We start from the raw sequence: 25,249 nt of genomic DNA on the forward strand, positions 1-25,249 counted from the left end.
ATTAAGGAGTATACTTGTCATGATGAGCACCAGGTGATTAAAAGAAAACTTAAAAAAAAAAAAAAAAACGTAAGTAAGTAAGTAAGTAAGTGTAGGGACGCCTAGGTGGCTCAGCAGTTGAGTGTCTGCCTTTGGCTCAGAGCGTGATACCCCCAGAATCTCAAGGATCAAGTCCCACATCGGGCTTCCTGCATGGAGCCTGCTTCTCCCTCTGCCTATGTCTGTCTGTCTGTCTCTCTCTCTCTCTCTCATAAATAAATAAATAAATAAATAAATAAATAAATAAATAAATAAAAGATAGATAAATAAATAAATAAATAAATAAAGTCTTAAAAAAAAGGTGTGAAGGCCACACTTTCAGATTATGTCTAGGTTGTCAACATCCAAGGACCCTCCTACTCTACCCTGGTACCACAACAGAATCCCGCACAAAATTCTGGCCTGTCCACTCCCATCCTGCCTACTCACTGGGCTCTGGTGGCGGTGGCAGAGGCGGCGGGGGCTCCTCGGTAGCTGCAGCGGCTGCAGCACTGGCCGCCGCAGCTTCGTTGGTCATGGACCTGGTGATCCGGCCCTTTCTGCGGCCCTGACTGTTGGCGGTCTTTCGTCCCCGGGGCGTGGCCTGTTCTCTCTCTTCCGTTTCTTCTGCTGTACCTTCCGTCTTGTCCTTTTCCTTGGTGTTCTCTCTGGAAACAAGAGCAGACAAAAATCTTGTGCAATTTAGAACTATACATGCCTCTAAGAAGATTATGGACATGATACTAAATAAGAGAGAGAGGCAGAGACACAGGAGGAGAGAGAAGCAGGCTCCATGCCGGGAGCCCCACGTGGGACTCGATCCCAGGACTCTAGGATTGCACCCTGGGCCAAAGGCAGGCACTAAACCGCTGAGCCATCCAGGGATGGGATGCCCGGAACAGTACATATCTTATGTACTTTTGCATCCTCCATACATCACTAAAAATGAATGATTAATAGAAATTTTAGGAAAAAAGTACAAATCAAGATAGGACAGTTCCATATGAGCAGAACCACTGACCAGATGGGAGTTTAAATGTCTCACTTGAACAACTGATGGCTTAACAACTAAAAAAACACCCCATTCATTCTTTTATCTAAAATTTTATACCTCTGAGAGTCAGTAGGCTCATGATTTAAAAATAAGACTAATATCTAATCATTTAACTCACTTAGAGTCCTCCTTTTCATCTTTTTCTTCTTCATCTTTCTTTTCTTCTTCTTTTTTTTCTGTTTTTTCTGCTTTATCTTCTTCTTTTTCTTCTACTTTTTCTTCTTGTGAGGGTCGGGCAATTTGCTGCTGGAATGAACCATAATTTGTCAAATTTAACATTAAAAGAAACAGCTCCTCAAATTGTGATGACCAACTACAGTAAATATCTTTGCAAAAAAAGTAATGAACAACTTACTGATCACTTACAATGTAATTAGGGGTAATGTATTAAAAATTAGTCTAATACTCTTTAATATATTACATATGTATTGGTTAAAAGCAAGTGCATGTACGCTCCTAGCATCCAAATCCATCAAAGAGGCAAAAGTGTTAAAATTCCACTTAGAAACCTGAAATCTCAGGTTGGTTCTCTCTTTCTGTAATTCCCACATCTTAATCTGTCACTCAAGCAAATTCAATTCCACCTTAAAATTTGATAACCTATAATCTACCAAACCATTCCCCTAATATTAGATGCCTAATATGCTTCCAACTTTTTCATTTTCATCACTATGGATGATACTACAAGAAGCATCTTATGCATTTACTCTTCTACGGGAACATTCACTTAATGAATATGGTGGTCGTAATCAAAACTAATTTGGAAAAGTAGTAAGGATATAATAAAGTGAAAAGAAGTAAAACACTCCAATATTCCTAAGCTATAATTACACTCTATAATTAAAAATGTGAACAAAGACAAGAAGAGATTATGGATCCTTTTATCTTTGCTAAAATTGTGACTCTAAGAGAAAAAAGTGAAATTAGTAATTTCAGCTGTTAGTATTATTTTTATTTAATGCAGAAATCTAGACTGTCTAACCTAAGTAGGATTGAACTGCCAATTGGCATTATAGCACACAGCCCACTGTCTCGTGTGTACCTCTTCCAATCCCCCTACATTTCCTATACTGGTTGCTGCTCTGGACTCACCTGAACACACCCAGCATTTCATGTCTTTGCCTGGAACACCCTTTCTACCCCTCCTTGCCTAGTAAATTCCCATAGATCCTCTGAAATTTAGTTCAAAAGGCTACATCTCCTGTGAGGCACTTCTTGATTTCCACAGAAAAGCTTCAGGCCCTGTCTCTCTACCATTCCACTTGCAGCACTTACTGCAGGGTGGCATGTACCTGGTTATCAGGGTCTGTCTGGCTCATTGCGTTACAATCTCCTGAAGGACAAGCACTCAATCTTAATCATCTGAGTATCCCAAGTTCCTAGGAGACATCTGGACCACAGAAGCATCAATATGCGCTGGATACAGCAAACACCAAGTTCCTTTACTCTGCATATTTGAAAAGTTTTGCCTTCCCACCTCAATCTCTCATTCTGATCCAGGCCGATATCAATCTTGCCTTATAGTAACTGCCTGTCCTCTTACCTGTTCCCATCACCAGACAAAATGAAATACCATTAATGTAAGGTAAGATTTCCCTTAATTCTTAATACCAACTCAAATTCCTTTAGCTACTCACCAAATCTGGCTTTTTTCATAGGATAACAAACACCTTACTGGCCTCTCCAAAAGAGGTCCCCATATTATGCCTTCTTCAAATCCACAAGGAAATAAAAAAGACTCTGTATCCTTCCTGCTCCCAAATGCCACTTCCAGAATATTGCTGAACTGTGGTATTTTAAAAAATACTTCCTTTTTCAAATTTTACAAAATCTACCTATGATGCCTTTTTTCTCTTCTGGTATTATGGATTGACTTTTCAGATACTCCTAAGAACACATAAATGATTCTATCACATGGTTCTTTATTCCTTGCCATTATTCTTCCAACTCTGAAACATGTATCAGTGCCTTTTCTATCAACGGAATATCCTACAACTGAAATACTTTTGAGGTCATGCTCATTAAACTCCGCAAAGGTGAAGTCACAATTGCCATCACTGGTGGGCACTGTTTTACCTTCAAAATCCTGAAATCAGAAAACCTCCTCTACAACAATCACTCACGCCCCACCTATCCCATATTTTCAATGTTTTTGATTCTATTTGTCCCCATCATGACCTTTGATTCCTTTATTCTATGGAATTTTACAGTTCATCAGGAAGAGCTGTATCTACTATTCCACTACCCCTCACCAAATCATTTCAGTACCATGGTTCCCTCACATATCCTACTTTCCCAATTTCTCACCCTGGTAATTGCCAGTGTCCTTTCCTTCTGAGTGTTTATTATTACTAGACAAAACTAAGAAGTCAGGAAGATTTTCAAATGTATATTTTCCAACCATGACTAAGTTCGCTTTACAACTGGGAATGTCTTATTCACCTTTGACTGACACCAATAGCATAGGGGTCACAAGGCTAGTCTCAAATGCTAATAACCTCAAACCACCCACTTGCCACAAATGTAGCATCCATTAGTCATTCTGAACAAACAAGATGGCATACTAATGATAAACTCTGCCCTTTGCCTAGCAAAGTAGGCAAAGCAAGTAGGCTTTGTAGCCCAGAAAATGGTTTAGAGCCCTAAGAAATGACAGGGAGGTATCAACTCAGCAGAAGAAAAAATAAAAGAGGTTCACTGTTCTCTTAGACTTGGATGACACGTATAACTCATTTCCCTAATACATTTCTTTTTTTTTTTTTTTTCCTAATACATTTCTATTTCTAATGCCAACCAGTACTCTGAAAAAGTGAAGCAATCCCACACATTCTCTGCTGTCTGAAATCCAGTCAACAGTTGACTCTGCTCTCCCTTTCATAGCGCTCGGGACTGGGAAGCAAGGTAGCACCTGCTTCAACCAGGCAATGGCAAGATGAGGGCAGGATCACTCTTGATGCATAATCGCCAATTCTGCAGAGGGTGTGGACATGATCCAGAGAAACTGATGTAGTTGCTAAATGTCACACTAGAAGAGTGTGACACCTATGGAGCAGAACCTCTGTCGAAGCAGTATCCACATTAGCTCACAGTAGTGGGTATAGAGGGAGAGCCAGGCAGGGCAGAGTGTGCAACCAGCATTCACCTTTGGGTGACATGCATTGAGACCCACTGTAATGACTGCTACTGACATTAGAGTGTAAGGAATAACTGGATTTTGACAAGAAGTGATCGCAACTGCTTTTGTTTCAGGCAAATCTGTAATGAGGTGTGCTGATCCCCATAGTCAACAAGTTACATCCCTCAAACCCTTCAGCAGGTTGGCTGGAAAGTTCACAGTTTCAAAAGTCCACAGTTTCAAAAGGAAATTCATCCAAAGGTCCCCTAATAGACAGAGACATCCCAGCAGCTTCCTGTCCAAGTTTTTCCCTCCTTAAGCCTAACAGTTCATAGTCAATTAAAAAAAGTTTCAGTTAGGGAGGATCTCATAGCATGAAACAGGTCTGTCACACAACAAACTATGCACTATAAATGTGAGTACATTATAAAGCAAAATAAAAATCCAAATGAAAAAACTGAAACGCTTTATGTACTCATAATGATAAATGAAGAACAGGGAAATTTCAACAGAGTCCTCTATAGCAAGATCAAAAGACAATTTATGCTGAGATCTATTTCTATGTCTGACTGAGTATCTAACACTTATATGCACTCTATGTGTATTTGTTAACACGCTTGAGTCTTCAGAAAACAGATAAACGAATTCCTACTCAGTAGACGATGAAGTTGCCAAGAAATGAAATGACTACATTTAGAACAAGCGTCTAGTGAACTAAAAACATACAAGAGACAAAATGAATGAAGTCCTACTTTAGCCACTGAGTTAAGTATCTCAGGCAGTAAACAGAAAATATCTTACCAAAATATACTTAAAAACTAATGCCTTTACACCAACTGAATTTGAGACTACTTTCCTGAAGAGTAAAAGCTGTCAAATCCCCATAGCACACTGTGAGGAAGGCAACAAAGGCAAGAGTTGCTACCGTTTATTGGGCACTCCCTCTATCCTTGATGCGACACTCTAGGGACTTCACATACAGAACAAGTTGTCAAGTTAACCCTGCAAGGAAAGTATTACTGCTTCCATGCTCACAGATATAGAAACCAAGGCTCCGCAAGTGAAAAGACACATCTAGGGTAACAAGGATACAAAGGGGCGGAGCGTTTTTGGGTCTAAAGCTCTTTCCATTCTATTCAACCTTTTAAGTCTGTCTAAAATAGTCTATTGTCTGACAGATCAGTCAGAAACTCTCCCATCTTCAAACTACTACATTTACATAAATACATGCTTTCTCAATACCTTTGGGGAATAAGAACACGTTGACATATTTTTTACTTATTTATTATTTTTAAAAAGATTTAATTTATTCATTCATGGGAGACACACAAAAGGCAGAGACGTAGGCAGAGGGAGAAGCAGGCTCCATGCTGGGAGCCCAATATGGGACTCAGTCCCGGAACTTCGGGAGGATCATGCCCTGAGCCAAAGGCAGACACTCAACTGTTGAACAACCCAGGTGTCCTAGCACTGACATATTTAAAGAGGAAGATGTTGTCAGAATGAAGGAAGAATACAAATTCTTGTGAAAGGTAATCAAGTATTTGGAAACGAAGCATGTGGCTTCTAAACCATGACTTGCTTTATTGTAGGTCACTAGCAGGTACCACAGTAATTCTAGGTACATAGTGGCAGATTTTATTAGATGGGAATTTATGCTGAAAGGTAAAAAAGAAATTCTTACCTCTAACAAAATGTTACACAAAGAATCAAATTACTACTTGGCATGTTATTTATAATTCTAGATCCCAAATAGTAACACAAGGACTGGCTTTTGGCTTCTAATCTCTGATCTCTGCTATGTATTCATTGCTTCAATTAAGACTTATAAAGAACCACACTCACTCTCATCACAGGATGCTAGTAAGTTGAACTGTGAAATGGTTTCAGCAGTATCTAACAGAATTGTGAATTAAAACTTTTGCCAACAATAATCTCTGAACACAAGTCTAACAAAAATATGATTATCTGTCTCATTTCCCTATGATTCAAAGATTAAACTCCTTTTCAGAGGAAATAATATGCAAGGTTCCCTGAAGCAATAGCAGGTCAAAAATCAAATCTCACAGAGGAGCCTGGCTGGTTTAGTTGGTTGGGTGGCTGCCTTCGACTCAGGTCATGATCTCAGGGTCCTGGGATCCAGCCCCATATTGGGCTCGTGCTCAGCAGAGTTTGCTTCTCTCTTTCCCCCTGCCACTCCTCCCTGCTTGTGTTCTCTCTATCTCTATCTCTCTCCAAGGAATAAATAAAATATTAAAAAAAAATAATAATCAAACCTCGCAAGCTTGGAATCTCTCTCAGCAAATAGCACACTATACATTCACATACTGAATCATGATGACCTCCTTTGGTTAAGAGGTTGAGAGGGGAGGATGGGTAAGGCAAGAAAGGATCAGGCATTAACTTAAGCAGAACCATACAGAGTCTTGAAATAAATTTGCCCTAATCGCTCTGGGATTATCTCAAGTAATTCCTACTGATTCAAACTTGATTGGATAATAGAGCAGTAAAGTGATTTTCAAATTAGTTGGAGCTCTATTATCTACCAGGGCAAAAATCAAGTCACACCAATTTAAAAATTCTTCACTTGTAATGAGATTCTTAAAAAAAAAAAAAAAAAAAAACACACAAGATCTCGAGGATCCCTGGGTGGCTCAGCGGTTTAGAGCCTGCCTTCAGCCCAGGGCGTGATACTGGAGTCCCGGGACTGAGAAATTTCCACACTGGGCTCCCTGCATGGAGCCTGCTTCTCCCTCTGCCTGTGTCTCTGCTTCTTTCTGTGTATCTCTCATGAATAAATAAATAAATAAAATCCTTTTAAAAAAAAAATCTCTTTCTAAACTTTTTTCTCTACAGCAAATTCTACATTCCCAACCCAGATCGGTTTCCTCAACTCCAGATTTCTACATCTAACTGTCCCCTTTACAACTCCACTTGGACATCTAAAATGTATCTGAAACTCAGCATGTCCCAATTTGTTCACCCAACCTTTCACTCCTTCAGTCATGCCTACACAGTAAATGGCAACCCCACTAGCTAAAACTTGGGTTATCTTTGGTAACTGGCATTGAGTCCCCACAATCAATCCATCAGCATAACCTGTTTACCTTACCTTCAAAAATACACCCAGAAACGGACAAGTTCTCCCCATGTTCCCTAGTAGAGTCTAGTCCAAGCTACTGGGAGGATCAACCTAACATGCTAACTGGCCTCCCTTACAACCTAGCCTCAACCAAGCAGGCAGCCTGAACGATTCTGTCACAAACAAAATCTGACACTACTCTTCTGCTCAGAGTCTAATGGCTTCTCCTCTCATTTGGTATCAGATTCAATGTTATTCAGTTCTATAAAAGCCAGACCTTAAACTAACACCACCCAATTTCAGAAAACCTGTCCACCTATTTTGACACAAACAGAATGAAGTACACAAGCAATTAAGAAACAGAGGTAAGATTCTTCTGGTCAAGGATGGTGCTATATTTCCATCATTCAACCCCTCCTTTTTTTTTTTAAGGTTTTATTTATTTATTTTCATGAGAGACACAGAGCAGCAGAGACACAGGCAGAGGGAGAAGCAGGCTCCCTGCGGGGAGCCCGCTGTGGGACTCAATCCCAGGACCCCGGGATTACGCTCTAGGCCAAAGGCCGACGCTCAACTGACCCAGGCGTCCTGACCCCATCCTCTCTTAAACTCCCAGTGAAACAACCAGAGAAATATAAAACTCTGATTTTTGAGGAAAAATCATCAAGGTAAAAACTTAAAAGCTAATTAGGGCAGGACAAGACTGATGGCAAGGCTGACCAACCCAAAACTGAGCCAACCTGAGGGCAAATATACTAAACTATGGTTCAGGTCAAGGTGAAGGCACACATGGAGAATTTCAGTTCTGTAAATGCATTCTGGGTCGTGCTAGAGTAGTGTAAAAGCACTGAATAAGAAAAGTACAGAAGAGGGAAACCTGGGTAGCTCAGCAGTTTGCCTTCGGCTCAGGGCATGATCCCAGAGTCCCGGGATCGAGTCCTACATCGGGCTCCCTGCAGGAGCCTGCTTCTCTCTCCGCCTCTCTCTGTGGGTCCCTCATGAATAAATAAATAAAATCTTAAAAAAAAAAAAAAAAGAACGTACAGAAGAAAACTCTAATGTGGCTCTAATGTGGCTGGAACTTAACAAGCATGCCACAGAGAGCAGTGGACGGCATCCCAGACAACTTTAGGATAGAAAACAAATGTTTCAGAGTAACAGAGACATTCCCTGTCGCACTGAATTTCCTGCTAGAGCTTTCTCCTATGTTATCATAAGCCAACAGACTGCTAATCCTGCAAATATAAGATATAATACATATCAAATTATTCCCTTACATTATCTGGGATTGAAAAATTTTAAGTTTTCAATTAGCAATAATTGCGCCTCAAATAAACCTCACTGGCTACGATACTGCCACTGCACAAAGCTGGGATTGAAAATTTTTAAATAATTTAAATATAAAATATGTAATTTCTAAAAATTAAGTTCAATTAAAGTTATAAATACTAGTTGGTAGTAACAGAACAAAGCTATTGTTAAAAATTTGTAGCTGAAATTTGTTTAAAACACAAGATGGGCTCTAACATCACTAGATAAAAGAGTTCAATTCCACTTTCTCCATGGGAAGCCCTGGCACCTTTAGTGAAACAGTGTTTCCCACCTCATTGATGAACTCTGATTTGCTCCCCGTCAGGTAGGAACTATTCGTGGAGCTCTACAAGCATCCCTCTCTCTATGTCTACAGTATCAGTCCCATCAGTGAGGGTACAAGCTTGCTCTTTTCCTCCCTCTTGATCTTCATCAGCCCTCTCCCCATTTCTCTGTTCCCCTTCATAAGCAAAACTTACAACAGAGGGGGCACACCTGTACCACTGCCACTCCCTCACCTCCCACATCCCCTTTAGGTCACTACAATCTTATTTCTGGCCCCCTAACCAATCCACTGAAAATACATGCCAAGGGCACCTCAGCACACTCAACCTCTAGCAGCATTTCATGCAGTTGGCTCATGAAACACTCCCTGTACTTTTTCTGACCAAGAAATTCTGTTTCCACAGAATACATAATCGAGGTAGTAGTATTCTGTAGGAAACAATGACCCAGAAAACACAAACAGGTTATGGCTACCAATAATGAGAGTCTGTGTCACCCTGTATCTGGTGAGCAGGGTGGCTAAGGAAAGAAAGGGCGGCTGTGGGGGGAAACCAAGAGAGATTTAGGAAGGCTGATCAGCAGTCAGCGGCTGTGCAAGTTCACGCATGCGATCCCAGATCCCAAAATGGATCTGGGCGCAGAGAGCAGCAGCAATCACACTGTCCCAAAAGCCATACTGGTGAAGCACACGTGGGCTGTGACAGCTGCTGATCAGTTATTTGGGGGAAAACAACTGTGAAAACGTACGCTGCATTGTACTAGAAACTGTCTTTCAAGATCAGGTGCTTTTTCAGAATAAACTATCTAAATTCAAGAAATAAAGTTAATCTGAAATAAAATCGGGCCCCCGAGTCTTTTGGCAAACTAGCCTTTACGCTCTTACTATGCTACATTTCTCTGCATTTCTCCCGTATTCTACCTGCACCCCCTCCTCAGTCAAAAGGACTGGTAAAGACAACATGTGGAATGAGGTGTCATGGGTCCTACCCTTTATATTAATCACGGTTAACACCGACATGCACAATTTAGATAACATGGAAGTGTAAAACGTTTCTCATTGATTTTATCATAGTAGAAACTTACATCTATTCACAATAGATGTCACACATCAAATATATATTAATTTCAAAATAATAACATGTTCATAACATCCTCATTATTTAATGAAATGTCAATCCCTAAAATACACATGATTAAGTACAAGGCCCCAGTTATTCCATTTTTTTCCCTCCCATCTCCAACCCTGACAAATCTTCCACACAGTAATGAAACACACCTGGTTTCTTCCTCTGCGTTTTCCATAATTCCTTCTTACTAGGGCTTTATAATTCTCATTTTTCTTGGTTAAGTAGTAATACAAAACACAATCAGGAACACTCTATAAGGGAAATAAAATATTTTTGAGGAGCCAAAGAAGTAACACTTTTTTAAAAATCAAGTAACACTTTCAAATATCTGGTATTTTCAAGGTATAAATTAAAGAGAAACACAGGACTGGCATTTTAATACATATCTAGGCTCTAAAAATATATACATTATACCTACTATTTTAATGGACAATTACAGTGGTCTTAATTCAAATTATGTACAAGATAGCAGGAACTATCAGAAACATTCAAGCACTTCCTTATTAAGCAATAACTAAATTCTCTTTCTTGTTACATATATGTAAATATTCAAAACATCTCTCTTTAAATATTTTGCTCAAAAAACACTATATCCAAATCCATTGTGGAAAAAAACTCAGGGAAAATCAGGACTCTGATATTTTAACCAAAAGTTTAGAAAGGTTCAAAAAACAAAGTGAGGGTTTAAAAAAAAAAAGGTATACTTTTTAGGGAAATAGGGTATCAGGTGTTTTTTTGTTAACCATGAAAATTAGACCATATTCTGTGTTTATTATCCATTACATAATTATCACTATAGTGTCAACTGAAAGTCTTTTCTGTATTAAGCCCTCTACAAAAATCAGTTCTATTTAAGCACTTCTGTGTATCAGAGCACAAAAACTTCAAAGTAGCAAACATCACAAAGCTATAAACATTCTCAATGCAAATCATTGCATTTGGAAGTCTTACCTTCCTTTCCAAGTAGGATGCAATTAGTCCAAAGTTTTTGGGATGCTGGATAAACCTGAGTAAGAAAAGAAGAAAAACAAAACAAACACATACACACAAACATTTTAACAACTTAAAAAATGGAGCAAGGGGACCTCTTGGGGACAGAACTATTAGTACAGACTACTTCTCAGTGATCCCTAACTGCCAACAAGAGGGACAACTGCAAAATGGCTAGAGTTAAGGGCACAAGTTCCTGGACACCATCCACCAGAAACTGATGGGATTGGTCTATGGTAGAGCACAGAACTCTGTATTTTTAAAACACACCCCCAGGTAGCTCAGACACCACCCAAATTTGGGTGCCACGTTCAACATGACTTCATAACCCCAGTTCTCATCTGTGACCTGTGCTCCCATCTATAAACTTATGGGAAGATCATAGCAAATTTATAATCTCTACTTAATAGAGTATCCATTCAAATGCCAAAAGGGGGCCAAGTTTTTGGGGAAATCATTCAATTTACAAGTGAAATACTTTTCACAAATTTATGTAAGCTTCTATTAGAAAATAATTTAAAGTTTAAATTACTTGTCCTTGAAGATCTCCTTCTCGTGGTCAGTCCAAACATTCATAAACTGCCTATCTTTATAAACCTTCATAGGGTCCTCCATGAGCCCATTCATGTTGATGAACTTGACCCGTCTCTGTTCTGCATCAAACATCATAGGTGGGATAACAGATAGCTGCCTCATTTGTTTCTCATTATTCTGCCAAAGAAAGTAAACATAATTTACACAGAATAAAATTTAAAAAGGGCTATAGACCAGCTCCCTCAATATCTGCCACAAAAACCATATGTGTAGTTTCATGTGTCAAGAGCAGAGTGTACCATAACATCTAACACGTGGTGATTACTCGTATATCTAATAAATACTCATTAAATGAATTACAGAGGCAGAAGGTATACATGTTATGCTTTTATATCCTACTACTACGTTTTGAGAAGAGTGCTTTACTTAAAACAAGTAGATACTGGGACACCTGGGTGGCTCAGTGGTTAAGCGTCTGCCTTTGGCTCAGGGCGTGATCCTAGAGTCCCAGGATCAAGTCCCACATCGCACTCCCTGCCTATGTCTCTGCCTCTCTCTGTGTCTCTCATGAAGAAATAAAATCTTTAAAAAGAAAAAAAAAAAAAAAAAGTTGATACTTCAGAGAGTAAAATTAAGACCTAGAGGACACAAAGAAATGCCAAGTTCAATGAAGTAATGATCTCATAAAACAATTATATTAATATAGTCTCATTTTTAAAAGTCTTAATACCATTTTTTTAAAATCAAGAATAAATCTTAATGTCATTTTGGAGACCAGTGAATAGGAAAAAAAGCAAACAGGCAACAAAATCTTAAGGGGCATTGATTTTAAATAAACTAAACTCTCATGTTAAATACTTCTTGCTCATCTTACATAATTTTTTCACTGAAAATTGGACTACTGTCCTTAGAATTTCAACTAAAACTTTGTTACATCTGTATAATCGGTTTTTCCCCAAAGTTTAATTTAGAAGTTCATAAGCACAAATTAATATAAAACATTTTTCACCAAAATTATAGGTATTGACCTCAACACAAAGCTAGGTTTTTCCTAAAACTCTTCCTCACAGAAGTGGATACCACCTTACAGCCAAGTTCTTACAAAGTGTCTAACTTTAGGGGGTATGCTCAGTCAGTCTGAACACCAAAGCAGATATGGGGCAGACACATTAGCTTGAAGTCACTGCAACTGGTCATAGTTTTGGATGCCTACTGATGTGCCCTGATGGAATCAGTCAAAAAAGCAAGCAAAAAAACTGAAAACAGATTAAGTCATCATTGCAAGGATTATGAGCACAAGTTTTAAAATATATAGCAATTTAATAATTGTGTCTTTGAGCATTACTTAAGGAAACCACCACATTCAAATAAGCAAGACCTGCAGGATGCAGTGATGAGCTTTTCTAGTGTTGTTTTGTTTGTTTGTTTGTTTGTTTGTTTGTTTTAATTGAAAAATAGTTGACATCAGAGATGAAGTTTTTAAAAAACTGGTATATAAAATCAAAATCAGAACGACTAAATAAACAGGAGGTGGCTTTTGGACCAAGCTTTAGAGACAGTTTGAACACAGCTCGGAATACTCATGTTATGGATTAACTTTGTTTTCTTTTTTTGTAAGATTTTATTTACTTGAGAGAGAGAGAGAGAGAGAGCGCGCGCAGAAACGGGGAAACACCAGGCAGAGGGAGAAGCGGCTCCCCTCTGAGCAGGGACTCTGATGTGGGGCTCAATCTCAGGGTCCTGGGATCATGACCTGAGGCAAAGGCAGACGCTTAACTGATGGAGCCACCCAGGCAGGCGCCTCCTGAAATTTATTCTTATTCAGCACAGATGTATTGATGCCATATCATCTCTCCCAGGTTCCCCTGGCTAGAGAATACACTTTGGAGAACCCACCAGCACCTCAGGCCTTCAGTTGTCCATTCTAGCTCAGATGAATCCCTTGTCAATCTGGTCTTACACATCCCTGCCACCAATGCCCAGATTCAGGGTCTTATTATTATGTTAACAGCCTCTTTACCTCTCCTTCCAGGCCTCCCTGCTGCCGAAGCCATCTGTGTAAGATGCCAATTTGATCATGGGACTGCCTGGTATAAAACCTTAAATGGTTGCCCAGCCTTTGGAACAATCCAAACTCTGTAAATGTTCCCTCATTTATGTACAAATAAGCCCTCAGTTTCTGGGGTATGAGGCTAAAATGACTGAATAATCAATGAATTAAAAAACTAACTCAATTAATTTCCTTACCTCCTGCTCGGAGAGCCCATCAATAATTTCAGAAATCTCATGCTCACTCCTAGCAATGGTGGCTGAAAGGCCAGCTCCCCTCTGCCCAACTCTAAATATAAAAAAGAAATTATAAATATATTTAAAGGCCATTTATAAAGAAGACACCAAGTTACTTTTATATACATTACTCCGATGAATGGAACTTTTTTAACCAAAAAGAAGTCAGAAAAGAGATGCCACTGAGCCACTACTTTTAAGTAATATGCCTGAATATTAGAATTCTATAGAAGTATGATTAAAATGTTGAGAATAAGATTTAAAGGTTACATGTCCAGGTTCAAATGGTAGAACAATTTATGGGAAACTTCTGGAAAACCACAGGTATTGGTGACATTTCCATTTCAAATAGCAGTCTTTGCTTTCCAAGGTAGAAGACAGCAGACTTAGAAAAATACATTAAATACTTTTTATAGAGGGGTATAAAAAACAACTCTCATCCCTTATAAAAATGTAATCGTGATTAAAGAATTAAAGCTTACATATAATCTTACAAGAGATCATGGAGAAGAAATCTAAAACTTTTTCTTTTGCAAAATACTTATTCTCTAAAGTAAATACAAATCAGAAACCACTGATATCAAAGAATGTCTTAATCAGCAATCTATTTAATACTGTTTGGTCATGTTGGTAACGAAGGACTAAGAAATAGTCAAGTCTATTCTCTTTCACTGTCATTTCTAAAGGAATGGGTATTTTTCAGGAACAGAAGAATTAATTTTGAAATATTTATTTAAATTTAGATTGAATAGCATCATTAGGCATAAAAACTCAGTATCAAATTCAGTAAGACATAATCTTTGATAGCTGATAGTGAAGTTCTATATACAAAATGAAAGTTCTTTATGAACTTATCTTAAGATCACATTCAGGTGATTCATCAACACTGTGAAAGAGCAGAAGTGTGACTCTGCAGGAGAGGAAAGAGCATACCCATTAAACATCAAACTACTTACCGCTGAAATCTTTCTTGTTGTTCTCTTTGTTTTCGAATTTCTGGAAACTGCTTTTCATAGTACTCCCTTGTTTTGCTTTCTTTAGCTTTCCTCCGGGGATTATTTTCTATTCTGTCCACTTTTTTCTCCCATGCCTCCATGAGCTGATCATAACGTTGGCAGATTTTTTGTTCCTATTAAATACCCGCAGCAAATTAATAATTAAACTAAACTCTGTCATTCTGACAAACCTAATATTTTAAAGTAAATGCTACTTCATAAGGCTAAGTCAGAAGTACATTTCGCCTAGGACTCAACTGTGAATGAAAAGCTGTCCTTGGTCTGAAAGAGGAAAGAGGAAAGAGCTCTGTTTCCCACAAAGATCAGCATATGGAGCATTCTTTGGCTAGATTTTTTTAGTTAACATTAAGACTAATATAAAATAATTAATTAATGAGCTATTAGTAGCTGACCGACTACTTTTGTTTTCCTGATAACAATATATATCTTCATTGTCCAAAAAAATGGAAAATAGTGGCAACATGTAAATAATCCATAATCCCAATCACCCAATGGCAATCATAGTTATTAACATTTTGGTGTTTTCCTTCCAACCCGTCAGAGAAAACACTCACTTTAACCATTCCACTACTGCTGGAGGTTTTGATTACTTGAAGGTTTTTGTTATTAGAAATAATGCTACCAAATACACATTTTTGACAGTCTGGAAAAGGTAGAAATTGGTTGTACTTTATGAGAAAAGGAAATGCAGTGAACCAACCACATGAAACCAAGAATTAATCCTTTGAGAGAAATGAGTACTGTATGATCTCATTTTTTAAACAGAGAGGCAAGAAGCCTCTATTACAGGCACAGAATTGTGAACATGTCAACCCCACACAGATAGGAAAAGGTGTAGTGGAACTCACGAAAAACCATTGAACACTGGTCACCTCAAGAAGGTGGCGCTGGAAAGGAAACTACTAGCCCCACACTCTGTGCCACTCCCACACACTTCCCAATCATTCTTTTCAACTTCCAGGTGTCTTCTGTACCCTTCACTTTCTCCATCTCTAGCTAGCTCCTCAGTCCAGGCCAACATCATCTCTCACCTACATCAAAGTAAAAGCCTAACTATTCCCCACGCCTTCTTAATGGTGGAGCCAGATGCAAATTCTTATAATACAAACCTGAATATTTTACTCCCTCATTTCAAACACTTAAAAGATGCCCCCGGGATCTAACCCAAATTCTCAGGGGTGGACCTCCAGGGCTCTGTCCAATCTGGCCCTCTTCGCTCTGCAGCCTCATTCCTGCCATGCTCCCAGCAACCTGCCACAGTCCCTCTACCTCCCAGACCTTCACCTAAGTCGCTGAGGCTGTGCAAATTTCCAGTTTCTCATTTTCCTGCAAACTTCTCTGTATGACGCATACATGGAGCATTAGCTATCACTCCTGAATGCTCCCACAGTCATCTGAATGTCCATTGCCACAGTGAGACTGCGATACTGTAACTGCCTGATGACTCGTCTACCCCCAGTTATACCATAGGCTACCTAAGGGTTAAAACCATATGGCTATCTTGCTCACCTCTGTAGAACAATACATGGGACAGAGTAAACAGCCAATAAAGATTTATTAATCAGTGAACATGTAAACATTATAACTAAATACTCTATGAAGCACGAAAACAAAGTCTATGCTTCTATGTCTGTATCACCAGACATTAAATTACCACAATTATAATAAAATAACTGGATAGAAAAAAAAATGCTTTAGTAATTTCTTATTTAATACCTGTATATTTTTGGCAAAAACAAAACTCAGTAATTTAAAGATAGTATCTGAAAAACCAGGCTGCAAATTACATTAGAAGTTACATATCAGGTAAAAGCTGCTGACTCTTGAGCTTTACAATTCATTAAACGGTCATGTCATTAAATAAAAGGTACATGGCTCACTTTTGATGTGAATTAAAGAACATCATTTATTTGGTAAGCAACTGAATTTAAATGAATCAACAGTTTGTCTAAATTTAGTATGAACATATTATGAAAAGAAGTATACTGGTATTATATTTCCTGTAACTTAATTTCCATGAACATTATAACCACAAAACTTCTGGACTGTAAGTCATAAAATAAATATGAAAAAGTATCTGAATTTCAAAAAGCTGAACTTTAGCTGACCCAGTTCCTAATAAGAAAGAACAGTAATGTCTACTCAGCATGACTGTAACTTACCCACATTTGTTTGAGGGTTTAAGAGACTAAATGTAGATCGTCCTATTTCTCTTTCATATTCTTTTTTAACTACTCACCATTTTCTTTATTCTGGCTAGATGAAAATGCTATACACAGATGGCCAAAGAAATTAATCTGATAATGATATTAAATGTCAACTGCTGCTAGAATTAGATTTATATTTAAGTCATCTATAGTTACTTTCTAAATCAGCACCTTTCTTAAATATAATCAAGAACGATTCTCCATAATAGAGGGAAAGTGAACGCCTACATGAGCATGAATGGGACAGTTGCACAAATTTCAGTTAAAGGATAGGACCTCACCCTTTGTTTTCTTGCATGATTTCTTCTTTTAAAAAATAAAATGAGTTTTTTCCTCATCACCTGGTTTCTAGAAGAGAAAAATATGGTTGTATGACATTAAGAAAAAGCACGATTTAATAATGCATTCACTTTTTTTTTTTTCAGAGACACTGAAAAACAAGCAAAGATCACTTAGGAATATCTGATGTAATCAAAGTTAATTTTAATTTTTTCACCCTGCAAAATAAGACTTTTGCAATAATTAGAACTGACTAAAATGCCCCCCACTCTACAGAAAGATTTTATACAAATAGTTCGTTTTCAATTATTACATCCAAGTATAAGGCAAGTATTTTCAAGTTATAAGTACACAGTCACTGATTCTTGTTAAGAACTCTGATGATATAAGCAACTCTGTGCGCTCTTGGAGGAGGGGAGGTAGAAGAAAAGGAAAGGCTTTTAAAGATACCTCCCTCCCTCAGGCATGGTGCTGACCTCCCTTCTATGAGAATGTTTACCAACACAGAGAGAGGGGACTTGTGCTTTACACGGCAGATTTTCTTCAGGCACAGAAATGACACAAACCACTCTAAGAAGTCATGGAGGGTAATGTGACAAGACAGAAGACTTCTCTTATATCTTAATGAAACAGTTACACTTTTTAAATTTGAAGCATTATGACCTTCAAAAACAATGACATGCAGGTTCAAATATAAATATTTATACCCCACCTACTTCCAGAAAGGATTTCAAGCTGATTATTCAAATATAAATACAAAGCCAAGGCAAGTAGAAGTAATTTTTTGGATTATCTGCCACTCAGGACTAACAGTGACACTGGCTCCACTCAAATTAGCATGGACAGTCAGGAGCTGGCTATATGGAAAAGTAGCCAAGACATGAAAAGAATTATTAAAAGGTATATTTGCTATTTCATACAAAGCAAATGACGGTGATGAGAAAAGAGCTACTACACGATTCATATGGATGCATGCAGCTGAGTAAATGGTTATTTCACAAGGTGACGGACAGTGGAAGCGTTATCATGTATTCAGTTTGCTCTAATTTTAATTATGTGCTACTCAAAAGCAAATGATAATCAATAAATATAATTTAAAATGTCTCCTAGGACTTAAGAAGTCAGTAACCCATCCCACGACAGTGTGCTAAGCACTGTAGTAGGGCACTGTAGACAGCATGAAATAAATCAGACCGAGCTGCTCTCCAGCTAATATTAAGGGGGAAAGACAGAACACAAACATAACTGAAGCTTTATGGGGGGGAAAAAAGTCATTAAAAGTAGCCAACTAGATTTTATCTGCTATTCTCTTTTCAAAAAATGCTAAAACAGCTAAACAGTTCCAAAACAAGGTATATTTTATGAGTTTTGCCTAAACCTACTTCTAAGGGTTGTCAAGACCATAGTAGCATCTCACACAAAAATCCTATATTATAGAATTCTTTTTATTATAAACCACTTATTTAACAAAAGTTAAAATTATTCAAATTTCAATTTTATTCATGCATACTACCATGCAAATTATATTTGCCACCAATTCTGCAAAGTAGTCAGCTATTGCACATATTTTCAGTAAGAAATTTTTTAAAAGAAAAAAAATATGATATATAAATAGCAATGTGCTCAATAGTAACTGTACTAGTAGATAATTAAAAAGTTCTGATTATTCTTAATAATACAAAGTAGAAATATCACATTTTTGTTACAAACTAAGAATAATTCACCTAAATTCTCTTAAAGTATGATAATTAAAAAAAAAAGAGAGAGAGAGAGATACCTATCTAGCTTCCTCTCTTACTTCAATCAGATCAAGAAATTAGATTTTCTTTTCACTTATTTTCTTATTCCAAAATCTGCATCCATAAAGGCCTGGTATCTAGGATGAGCAAGGCTAAGCAAACTACATTCTGGAGCAGTCTCCTCACCCACGTGAGGTGACTGAGCGCTTCCAAGGCACCAGGACATTAAATGGCAGAAGGGTCTACAAATACCGTCATTAGCAAGAGTCATGGAAGGGATTTCCCTAGAATAGGATTTTGAATAATGATAAAATGATCCGTGGCACTTCTACTTTGCAATGGCAGATGTGGCTTGGTGGGGGACGGTGTCATCACTAGTCTTAAATGAAAAAGCTTCATTATCTTACTTCATCATGCGCCTTGCAGGTACTCCACTGAAAAAAAGACAAAACAGGAGGCAAAAAATTCAAGCCTCAAGGTAAGCCATTTCAATGTTAAGTATTCACCTTTTTTTTTTACTAGCAGATCATAAAACCAGCTAGTTTTATGCAATCATTTATTTCATTTTTTTGACCTCGGAAACTCAAAGCTGTTACCCCAACCCCCAAGAAGCCAGAGGAAGATAACATATAGTAAAACGACAGCAAATTACACAAATCTAAAACACACCTACACTATATTATAGTAATATGTCAGCAGATAACATAAAAACGATTTCTTTATAGAATATATGGTCTTTAACTGAAGAACTCCAAAGAGGATAAATACTTACGTCTTGATGTTCTCATGATACACCTTGGTATCCGATGGCTGGTTATAGAGTGGCTATAAAATAAATCAAATATTTACATAAAATGTTGTACATGTTTATAAAAATACAAAGAAACAGTTTATATTTTAATGTAAACCTAGTACTTGTAGATCTTCACAATACCTGCCTGCCCCTACCAAAACCTCCAGACTTCCAAGTTCTCTGAATAATTCTCTTTACCCCATATCCTATTAATGCCTCTCTTGCAAAAACATTTATAAATTCACTATATCCCGTAAGAAATTACATTTATTCACAGATTTTTAATTTCAGAGGCAAGGAAGAACATATGGCCCAAAGAGCCTTCTATTTCTGTTCTTCTTCCTGCTTTTATCTTGTGTGATTAAATGTCCTGCTCAGGCAAAAACATGCTCAGGACAATACTTCTGCAAAGGTAACCAGGTTTGTGTACCACTATTTTAAAGTTTACCACAAATGTACTGCCCGATCTCATTCCAAAGTAGATAGTTTGTATTCCACCTTATCCCAAGAAAAATGACTACAAAAAAACACTAGGCATAGAAAAGGAAATTTCTTACTTACCAGTTCAACTTTTGGGCCAAGACCTTCAAATATTTTATGAGCTTCTTCTGCTTTTTTCTACAGATAAAGACATTATTATATTGTACAATTAAAAATTATATTACCTAAGGGCAAAACCACTGCCAATTTAATAATATTTACCTAAAAACTACTCTATAGTTGAACTTTCCTTATTTCCAAATACTCTTTTCACATGATAGGCTGAAATGCTCTTTTTTGTGTTCATAGCTTCCTCACCAAATTAAGTCAAGTTTCACATTTGTACTGAAAGTAATACCTAAAGAATTGTGAAGTTCTTAACAGCAAACAGATATCAAGATTCTAGGGAGAGGGAACACAGATCCACTGTTAGAAATGAATCCCTCAACACTTCAAACTCATAACGTCTTTAACAAAAATTTTAAAACCTAAAATACCATAAAGTCACCCATCTTTACTATTGTAAGCCGAACTGATCTCTTGGAAGAAAAGCGTATATAATGAACTTATATTCTAGTTACAAGAAAACTTTGGTAATAACTGAACAGAGGAATAACTAGTTTGAATTACTCAGGTGTTCAGTAATAAATCCTGAATTAAATATTTTTTACAGCCCATTTTCCAAAGTAAATTAATCTAGACCAATGTGCTATCTAACAGATCAACAATGTGCTAACAAATTCGATGCTAAAGATGTTTAAACTAGAATGACAGGACTACCAAATGTGTCAGTGATTCTCAAGTCCCTCTTCCTCCCAACACATTCCCATTAGTAACAATGGCTCCCCGTCTGCCACACAGTAGCCACCCACCTCCATGCATTTGCTGCTGGGAAGCTCTCCAGGGCTTCCGATGTGACATGCAAATGGGAATGGATATTAATCAGCATTCCCAGAGTGTAAAGAAAGATGTTCCCTTAAAACAACTATTCTCCTTTTCATCTCATTTATCAATCAAAATCAATTCGTCAAATTTATTTAGTATATGTTATGTGAAAAAAAAAAGTGGAGGAAGCATAAAATAAAGCACTTTCCAAACTCCAAGAAACTAAAAAGGTTATTAAGATGAGAAATAAACACAGCAAAAAAATCAAACATAGAACTATAAAAATCCATTACATTTACATAGCAGATTCTATTCTTATAGATAGTTTAAAGGTTTGATAAAGGTTGACAAACCCTGGCACCACTTTGGGCCAGATTTGTGTTCTAGGGACTATTCTATGCACCATACGATATTTAGCAGTATCCCACTAGATGCCAGTAGCACTCCATCCCTCCTCCAAGTTGCAACAATCAAAAAGGTCTCCAGTTGAGAATAAACAACTGTTCTAAGTAACTGTCAAACTAACTCAAGAAATCAAAGTGTAATGATCACAAAATTCAAATTTATTAGCTTCAGGCATATATTAAAATAACACACAAAGAACACCATAGATAATAAATTTGGAAATATCTAGCACCTGCAACTAACTTTCTCCAGACCCAACACTCACCAGTTTTTAAATTTGCTTTCCTTTTTTTTTTTTAGTTTATTTATTTTTAGTAATCTCTATGCACAACATGGGGCTGGAACTCACAATCCTAAAATCAAGACCTGCACATTCTACCAACTGAGCCAGCCAGGTGCCCCTTAAATTTGCTTTCTCAAGGCCCTCTGTACTAGAGTCTATAATAAGAACAGGCAGGCTAAGTGGAACTATACAGAAATAACACTGAGAGACAAGGGAGTAAAATTATATTATGGCAAATACTTACTAGTATCCTAATTCGTAAAGGCGCTTACCTTTTCAGAGCTAATTCTGAAAGCTGGTATTTGAGATGTTTGCAGATCCCACGATTTAAGTTTTGCAAACTTTTATTAAACATTTAACTTCAGAACTGCTAAGAACACATTAACCTATCAAATTTGGCAGACAAAAATTTTAATTTATAACCCTCACATTTCCATATTATAATTTTTATTCTAAGTCTAAAGACAGAAGTACTTAATTCCCCAAACATACTGCTATGTCCTGCGGGCCAGGCACTTACTAGACACTAAGAAAATAATGGTAAGTAGGAGGAAAGAGGGCCTTGAAAAGCTTCATAGAGGAAATATTACGTGACCAGGGTCCTGAAATATAAGCACACTCAACAGACAAGACAAGACAAGACAAGACAAGACAAGACACTGGAATGCCTGAAGGCAAGGGGAACATCCGAGGATAAAAGTACTAGCGACTTCAGGGGAACAGTCAAACCTATTTCAGTAGGATAGCCTTAATTAAGGAGTACTGGGCATGGCCAGGGAGGCAGTAAGCTCCAATAAACGTTTGGGCTATTCCATCCAAAGTGGGAAATAATCAAAAGGTTTTTTATTTGGAGAATTACATAAGGGGGACTCAAATATGAAGGACATTCACTATTTATGGGAGTGATAAAGGCTCATGTAAGCTATTGCCAAAAGAGGAAGAGAGAAGCAACTGGAGAGACCACTATTGAGGAGGCAGGACTGGTGTTCTTCACTGACTTCCTATATCTACAGCGTGGCAAAGAAGGGGAGAGAGAGATTGCCCAGGACATCAGCCTAGGTGATGGGTGGTTGCTGGCACTAAGTATACTTTCTATTGTCAATCCCTTTCTTTCTTCTGTTGTCACTTTAACTTGCAAGTCCTGCAATCAAAATATAAACGAGAGCTTTGAAAACCATACTCCAAGCACCTCCTCTTCCATATGTATTAGAATTCTGAAATTAGAACATTTATAAATATTTTTGGAAACTACAATGGGGAAGGATAACAGCAAAGTGAACTGTTAAAAATAGTCCAGGAGAAGAGTCTGTTTAGAGACTAAGTGAATCTCAGTGTAAAGTTTAAATATCATGCCAGACCATTTTTCTCTCAGGAAGCTAACTTTAAAATTAAGTCACTTTTGGGTAGCTTTCTTCCTCCCCCTAATTTTCTAAAGAAACAAAAGATGCCTAATACAAGATAGGTCACATTTGGCTTAATTCCCAACAGTATAGACTGCTTTGCCAAATAAGGAACAAGAGAGAAATGTCCTCTTGTCCTCGCCCATCTCTCTTTTCCTCTGGTGTCGAAACAGATAAGGTCATTCATTAAAAAAAAAAAGCTTAAAAGGCTGTGAAAGCCTTACAGAAGGCAGCACGGTGAGGCAGTAGTGAGAGCCTATGCTCCAGCCTAGCTGTGCTCTCAGTCAGGGCTTCCCCTCCAGGAACCTCTGCCAGAGCTCTGTAACACTGCAGATGACCAGTAGCAGCACAAGCAAAAAGAGATGTGTAAAAAGATGATTTACGTGTTACTGAGAGTTAAAAATAATCTTTATTGTAAGTCTAATACTAAGACAGATTTCAAGTGTGGTTGTTGTTCTATTCTTCAGAGAATGCACCACAAAACTGAATATACATATACTAAAGTGGAAAGAAGCTTCTATATTTTTTTTAAGATTTTACTTATTTATTTATTTGAAAAAACAGAGCAAAATCAAGGGGAGTGGCAGAGGGAGAGGGAGAAGCAGACTCCCCACCGAGCAGGGAGCCTCACGCAGGGCTCGATCCCAGGACCCTGGGATCATGAACTGAGCTGAAAGCAGACGCTACACCAACTGAACCACCCAGGTGCCCTGAAAGCAGCTGTGAGTTTTGTGGTTGGGCATCAAGAAATGTTCACTACGCTAATTAATGAACACATGTATCTACAAAAACTTAACATAAATAAACCCCATCAGATCTTGTTCAACAGTTTTCAGTCCTCACATCCTAGTCAGGCAACCACAGCAATGAGAAGGCTAATTAAGAAATTCAATCCATTAATAAATATTATAAATTCAATTTCTTTGAAAACCGACTCATGCTAAGAAGTTAACATTTTACTTCACAAGATTCTTTTCCACTGTTAGCTCTAATCCCTGTTTACTGTATCTCTGAGGTCCTAAACTGGCCATGAAACCCATGAGCCCACAAAAGTGTTTTATTGTTCTATAGTAGTATTTTTTTCTCTAGAGCAGGTGATTCCACACAAACCCTCATGTTTCTAGCTTTCCTGAAACAAGGGAGTACCTGTCAACCTTGGGCCACATTCCTGCTTGACCACAGTCACTGCCCCTCCAGGCAAGCCACGAGGCCGTCCTCATCACTAGCTTTACGTGTACGGTTCATTCTCATTGGATAGATCTTCAAACAGATCTTCAAGGAGACTGCTATGTCCATTCATAATTTGGACTAATTTTGAACTCAGCCAAGAAAATAATATTACCTGCCCACATTTTTACCTGCCTGTGACACTTACCATTATCATATATCTGATGACTTTAAGTTACCTATTCAATATCACACATACATGTATATCTAAGATTATTCTATAGACATATATGTAATTAATTCACAATTGCTTTTCTTAAAGCTAATTTCCTTTAGGAACTAAGCTATTATAAAGTTATAGGCTGCCTGTGAAAGATATACGGATCCTGATGACTCTACTCACTACAAAGAAAACCAATTAAAACAACAATCTCAACTCCTACCTTATGATCACCTTTAGCTAACAGGCCTTTTCTCTCCCACAATACTTAAAGCAGATTTTTAGACTGGAAACTTCTAGAAGCCCAGTGTTAAGCAGCTCTGTTAGAAAGTTTAAATTAAGATGAAATCCATTTCCCTTTAACTGCTACTTCTGGGCTAGATTCCAGTCAAAAACTAACTTCAACATCACAAAATTATTCATAGAATTGAGACCCAGCTTTCCTAAATCGATGAACAGTTTTAATTATGAGTATTAAAGAAGAAATTTTTTAATAAAGATAAAAAGCAAAGCCTACCTAAATGTCAATGGCCTCACACTTTATAACTAAGATTCAAACTACAGCCCAGCTAT

At 37.6% G+C, this 25,249-nt stretch overlaps 1 protein-coding gene and 1 non-coding gene across 22 annotated transcripts in view; both read right to left on the bottom strand.

Annotated features, from left to right (window-relative positions):
- Window positions 1-25,249, bottom strand: part of NCOR1 (nuclear receptor corepressor 1) — a 150,201-nt gene that overhangs the window by 64,399 nt on the left and 60,553 nt on the right. For 14 of the 21 annotated variants that reach the window (XM_072820979.1, XM_072820993.1, XM_072820988.1 and 11 more), the window contains exons 7-17: window positions 20,398-20,454; window positions 19,816-19,868; window positions 19,451-19,477; window positions 17,307-17,373; window positions 14,759-14,931; window positions 13,764-13,854; window positions 11,515-11,693; window positions 10,944-10,998; window positions 10,142-10,243; window positions 1,191-1,318; window positions 469-686 (exon numbers count right to left, since the gene is read on the bottom strand). In XM_072820979.1, the coding sequence (XP_072677080.1) occupies window positions 469-686; window positions 1,191-1,318; window positions 10,142-10,243; window positions 10,944-10,998; window positions 11,515-11,693; window positions 13,764-13,854; window positions 14,759-14,931; window positions 17,307-17,373; window positions 19,451-19,477; window positions 19,816-19,868; window positions 20,398-20,454 (1,150 nt within the window). The remainder of the gene's footprint in view (window positions 1-468; window positions 687-1,190; window positions 1,319-10,141; window positions 10,244-10,943; window positions 10,999-11,514; window positions 11,694-13,763; window positions 13,855-14,758; window positions 14,932-17,306; window positions 17,374-19,450; window positions 19,478-19,815; window positions 19,869-20,397; window positions 20,455-25,249) is intronic. The other 7 variants (XM_072820994.1, XM_072820998.1, XM_072820992.1 and 4 more) reach the window with 3 other exon arrangements.
- On the bottom strand, window positions 8,495-8,640 carry LOC140631334 (U4 spliceosomal RNA). Its single transcript, XR_012028967.1, has one exon. It is a non-coding gene; the product is annotated as a U4 spliceosomal RNA (small nuclear RNA).

The sequence above is a fragment of the Canis lupus genome, chromosome 3, assembly GCF_048164855.1.
Source record: "Canis lupus baileyi chromosome 3, mCanLup2.hap1, whole genome shotgun sequence".
In the NCBI taxonomy this organism is placed as follows: Eukaryota; Metazoa; Chordata; class Mammalia; order Carnivora; family Canidae; genus Canis; species Canis lupus.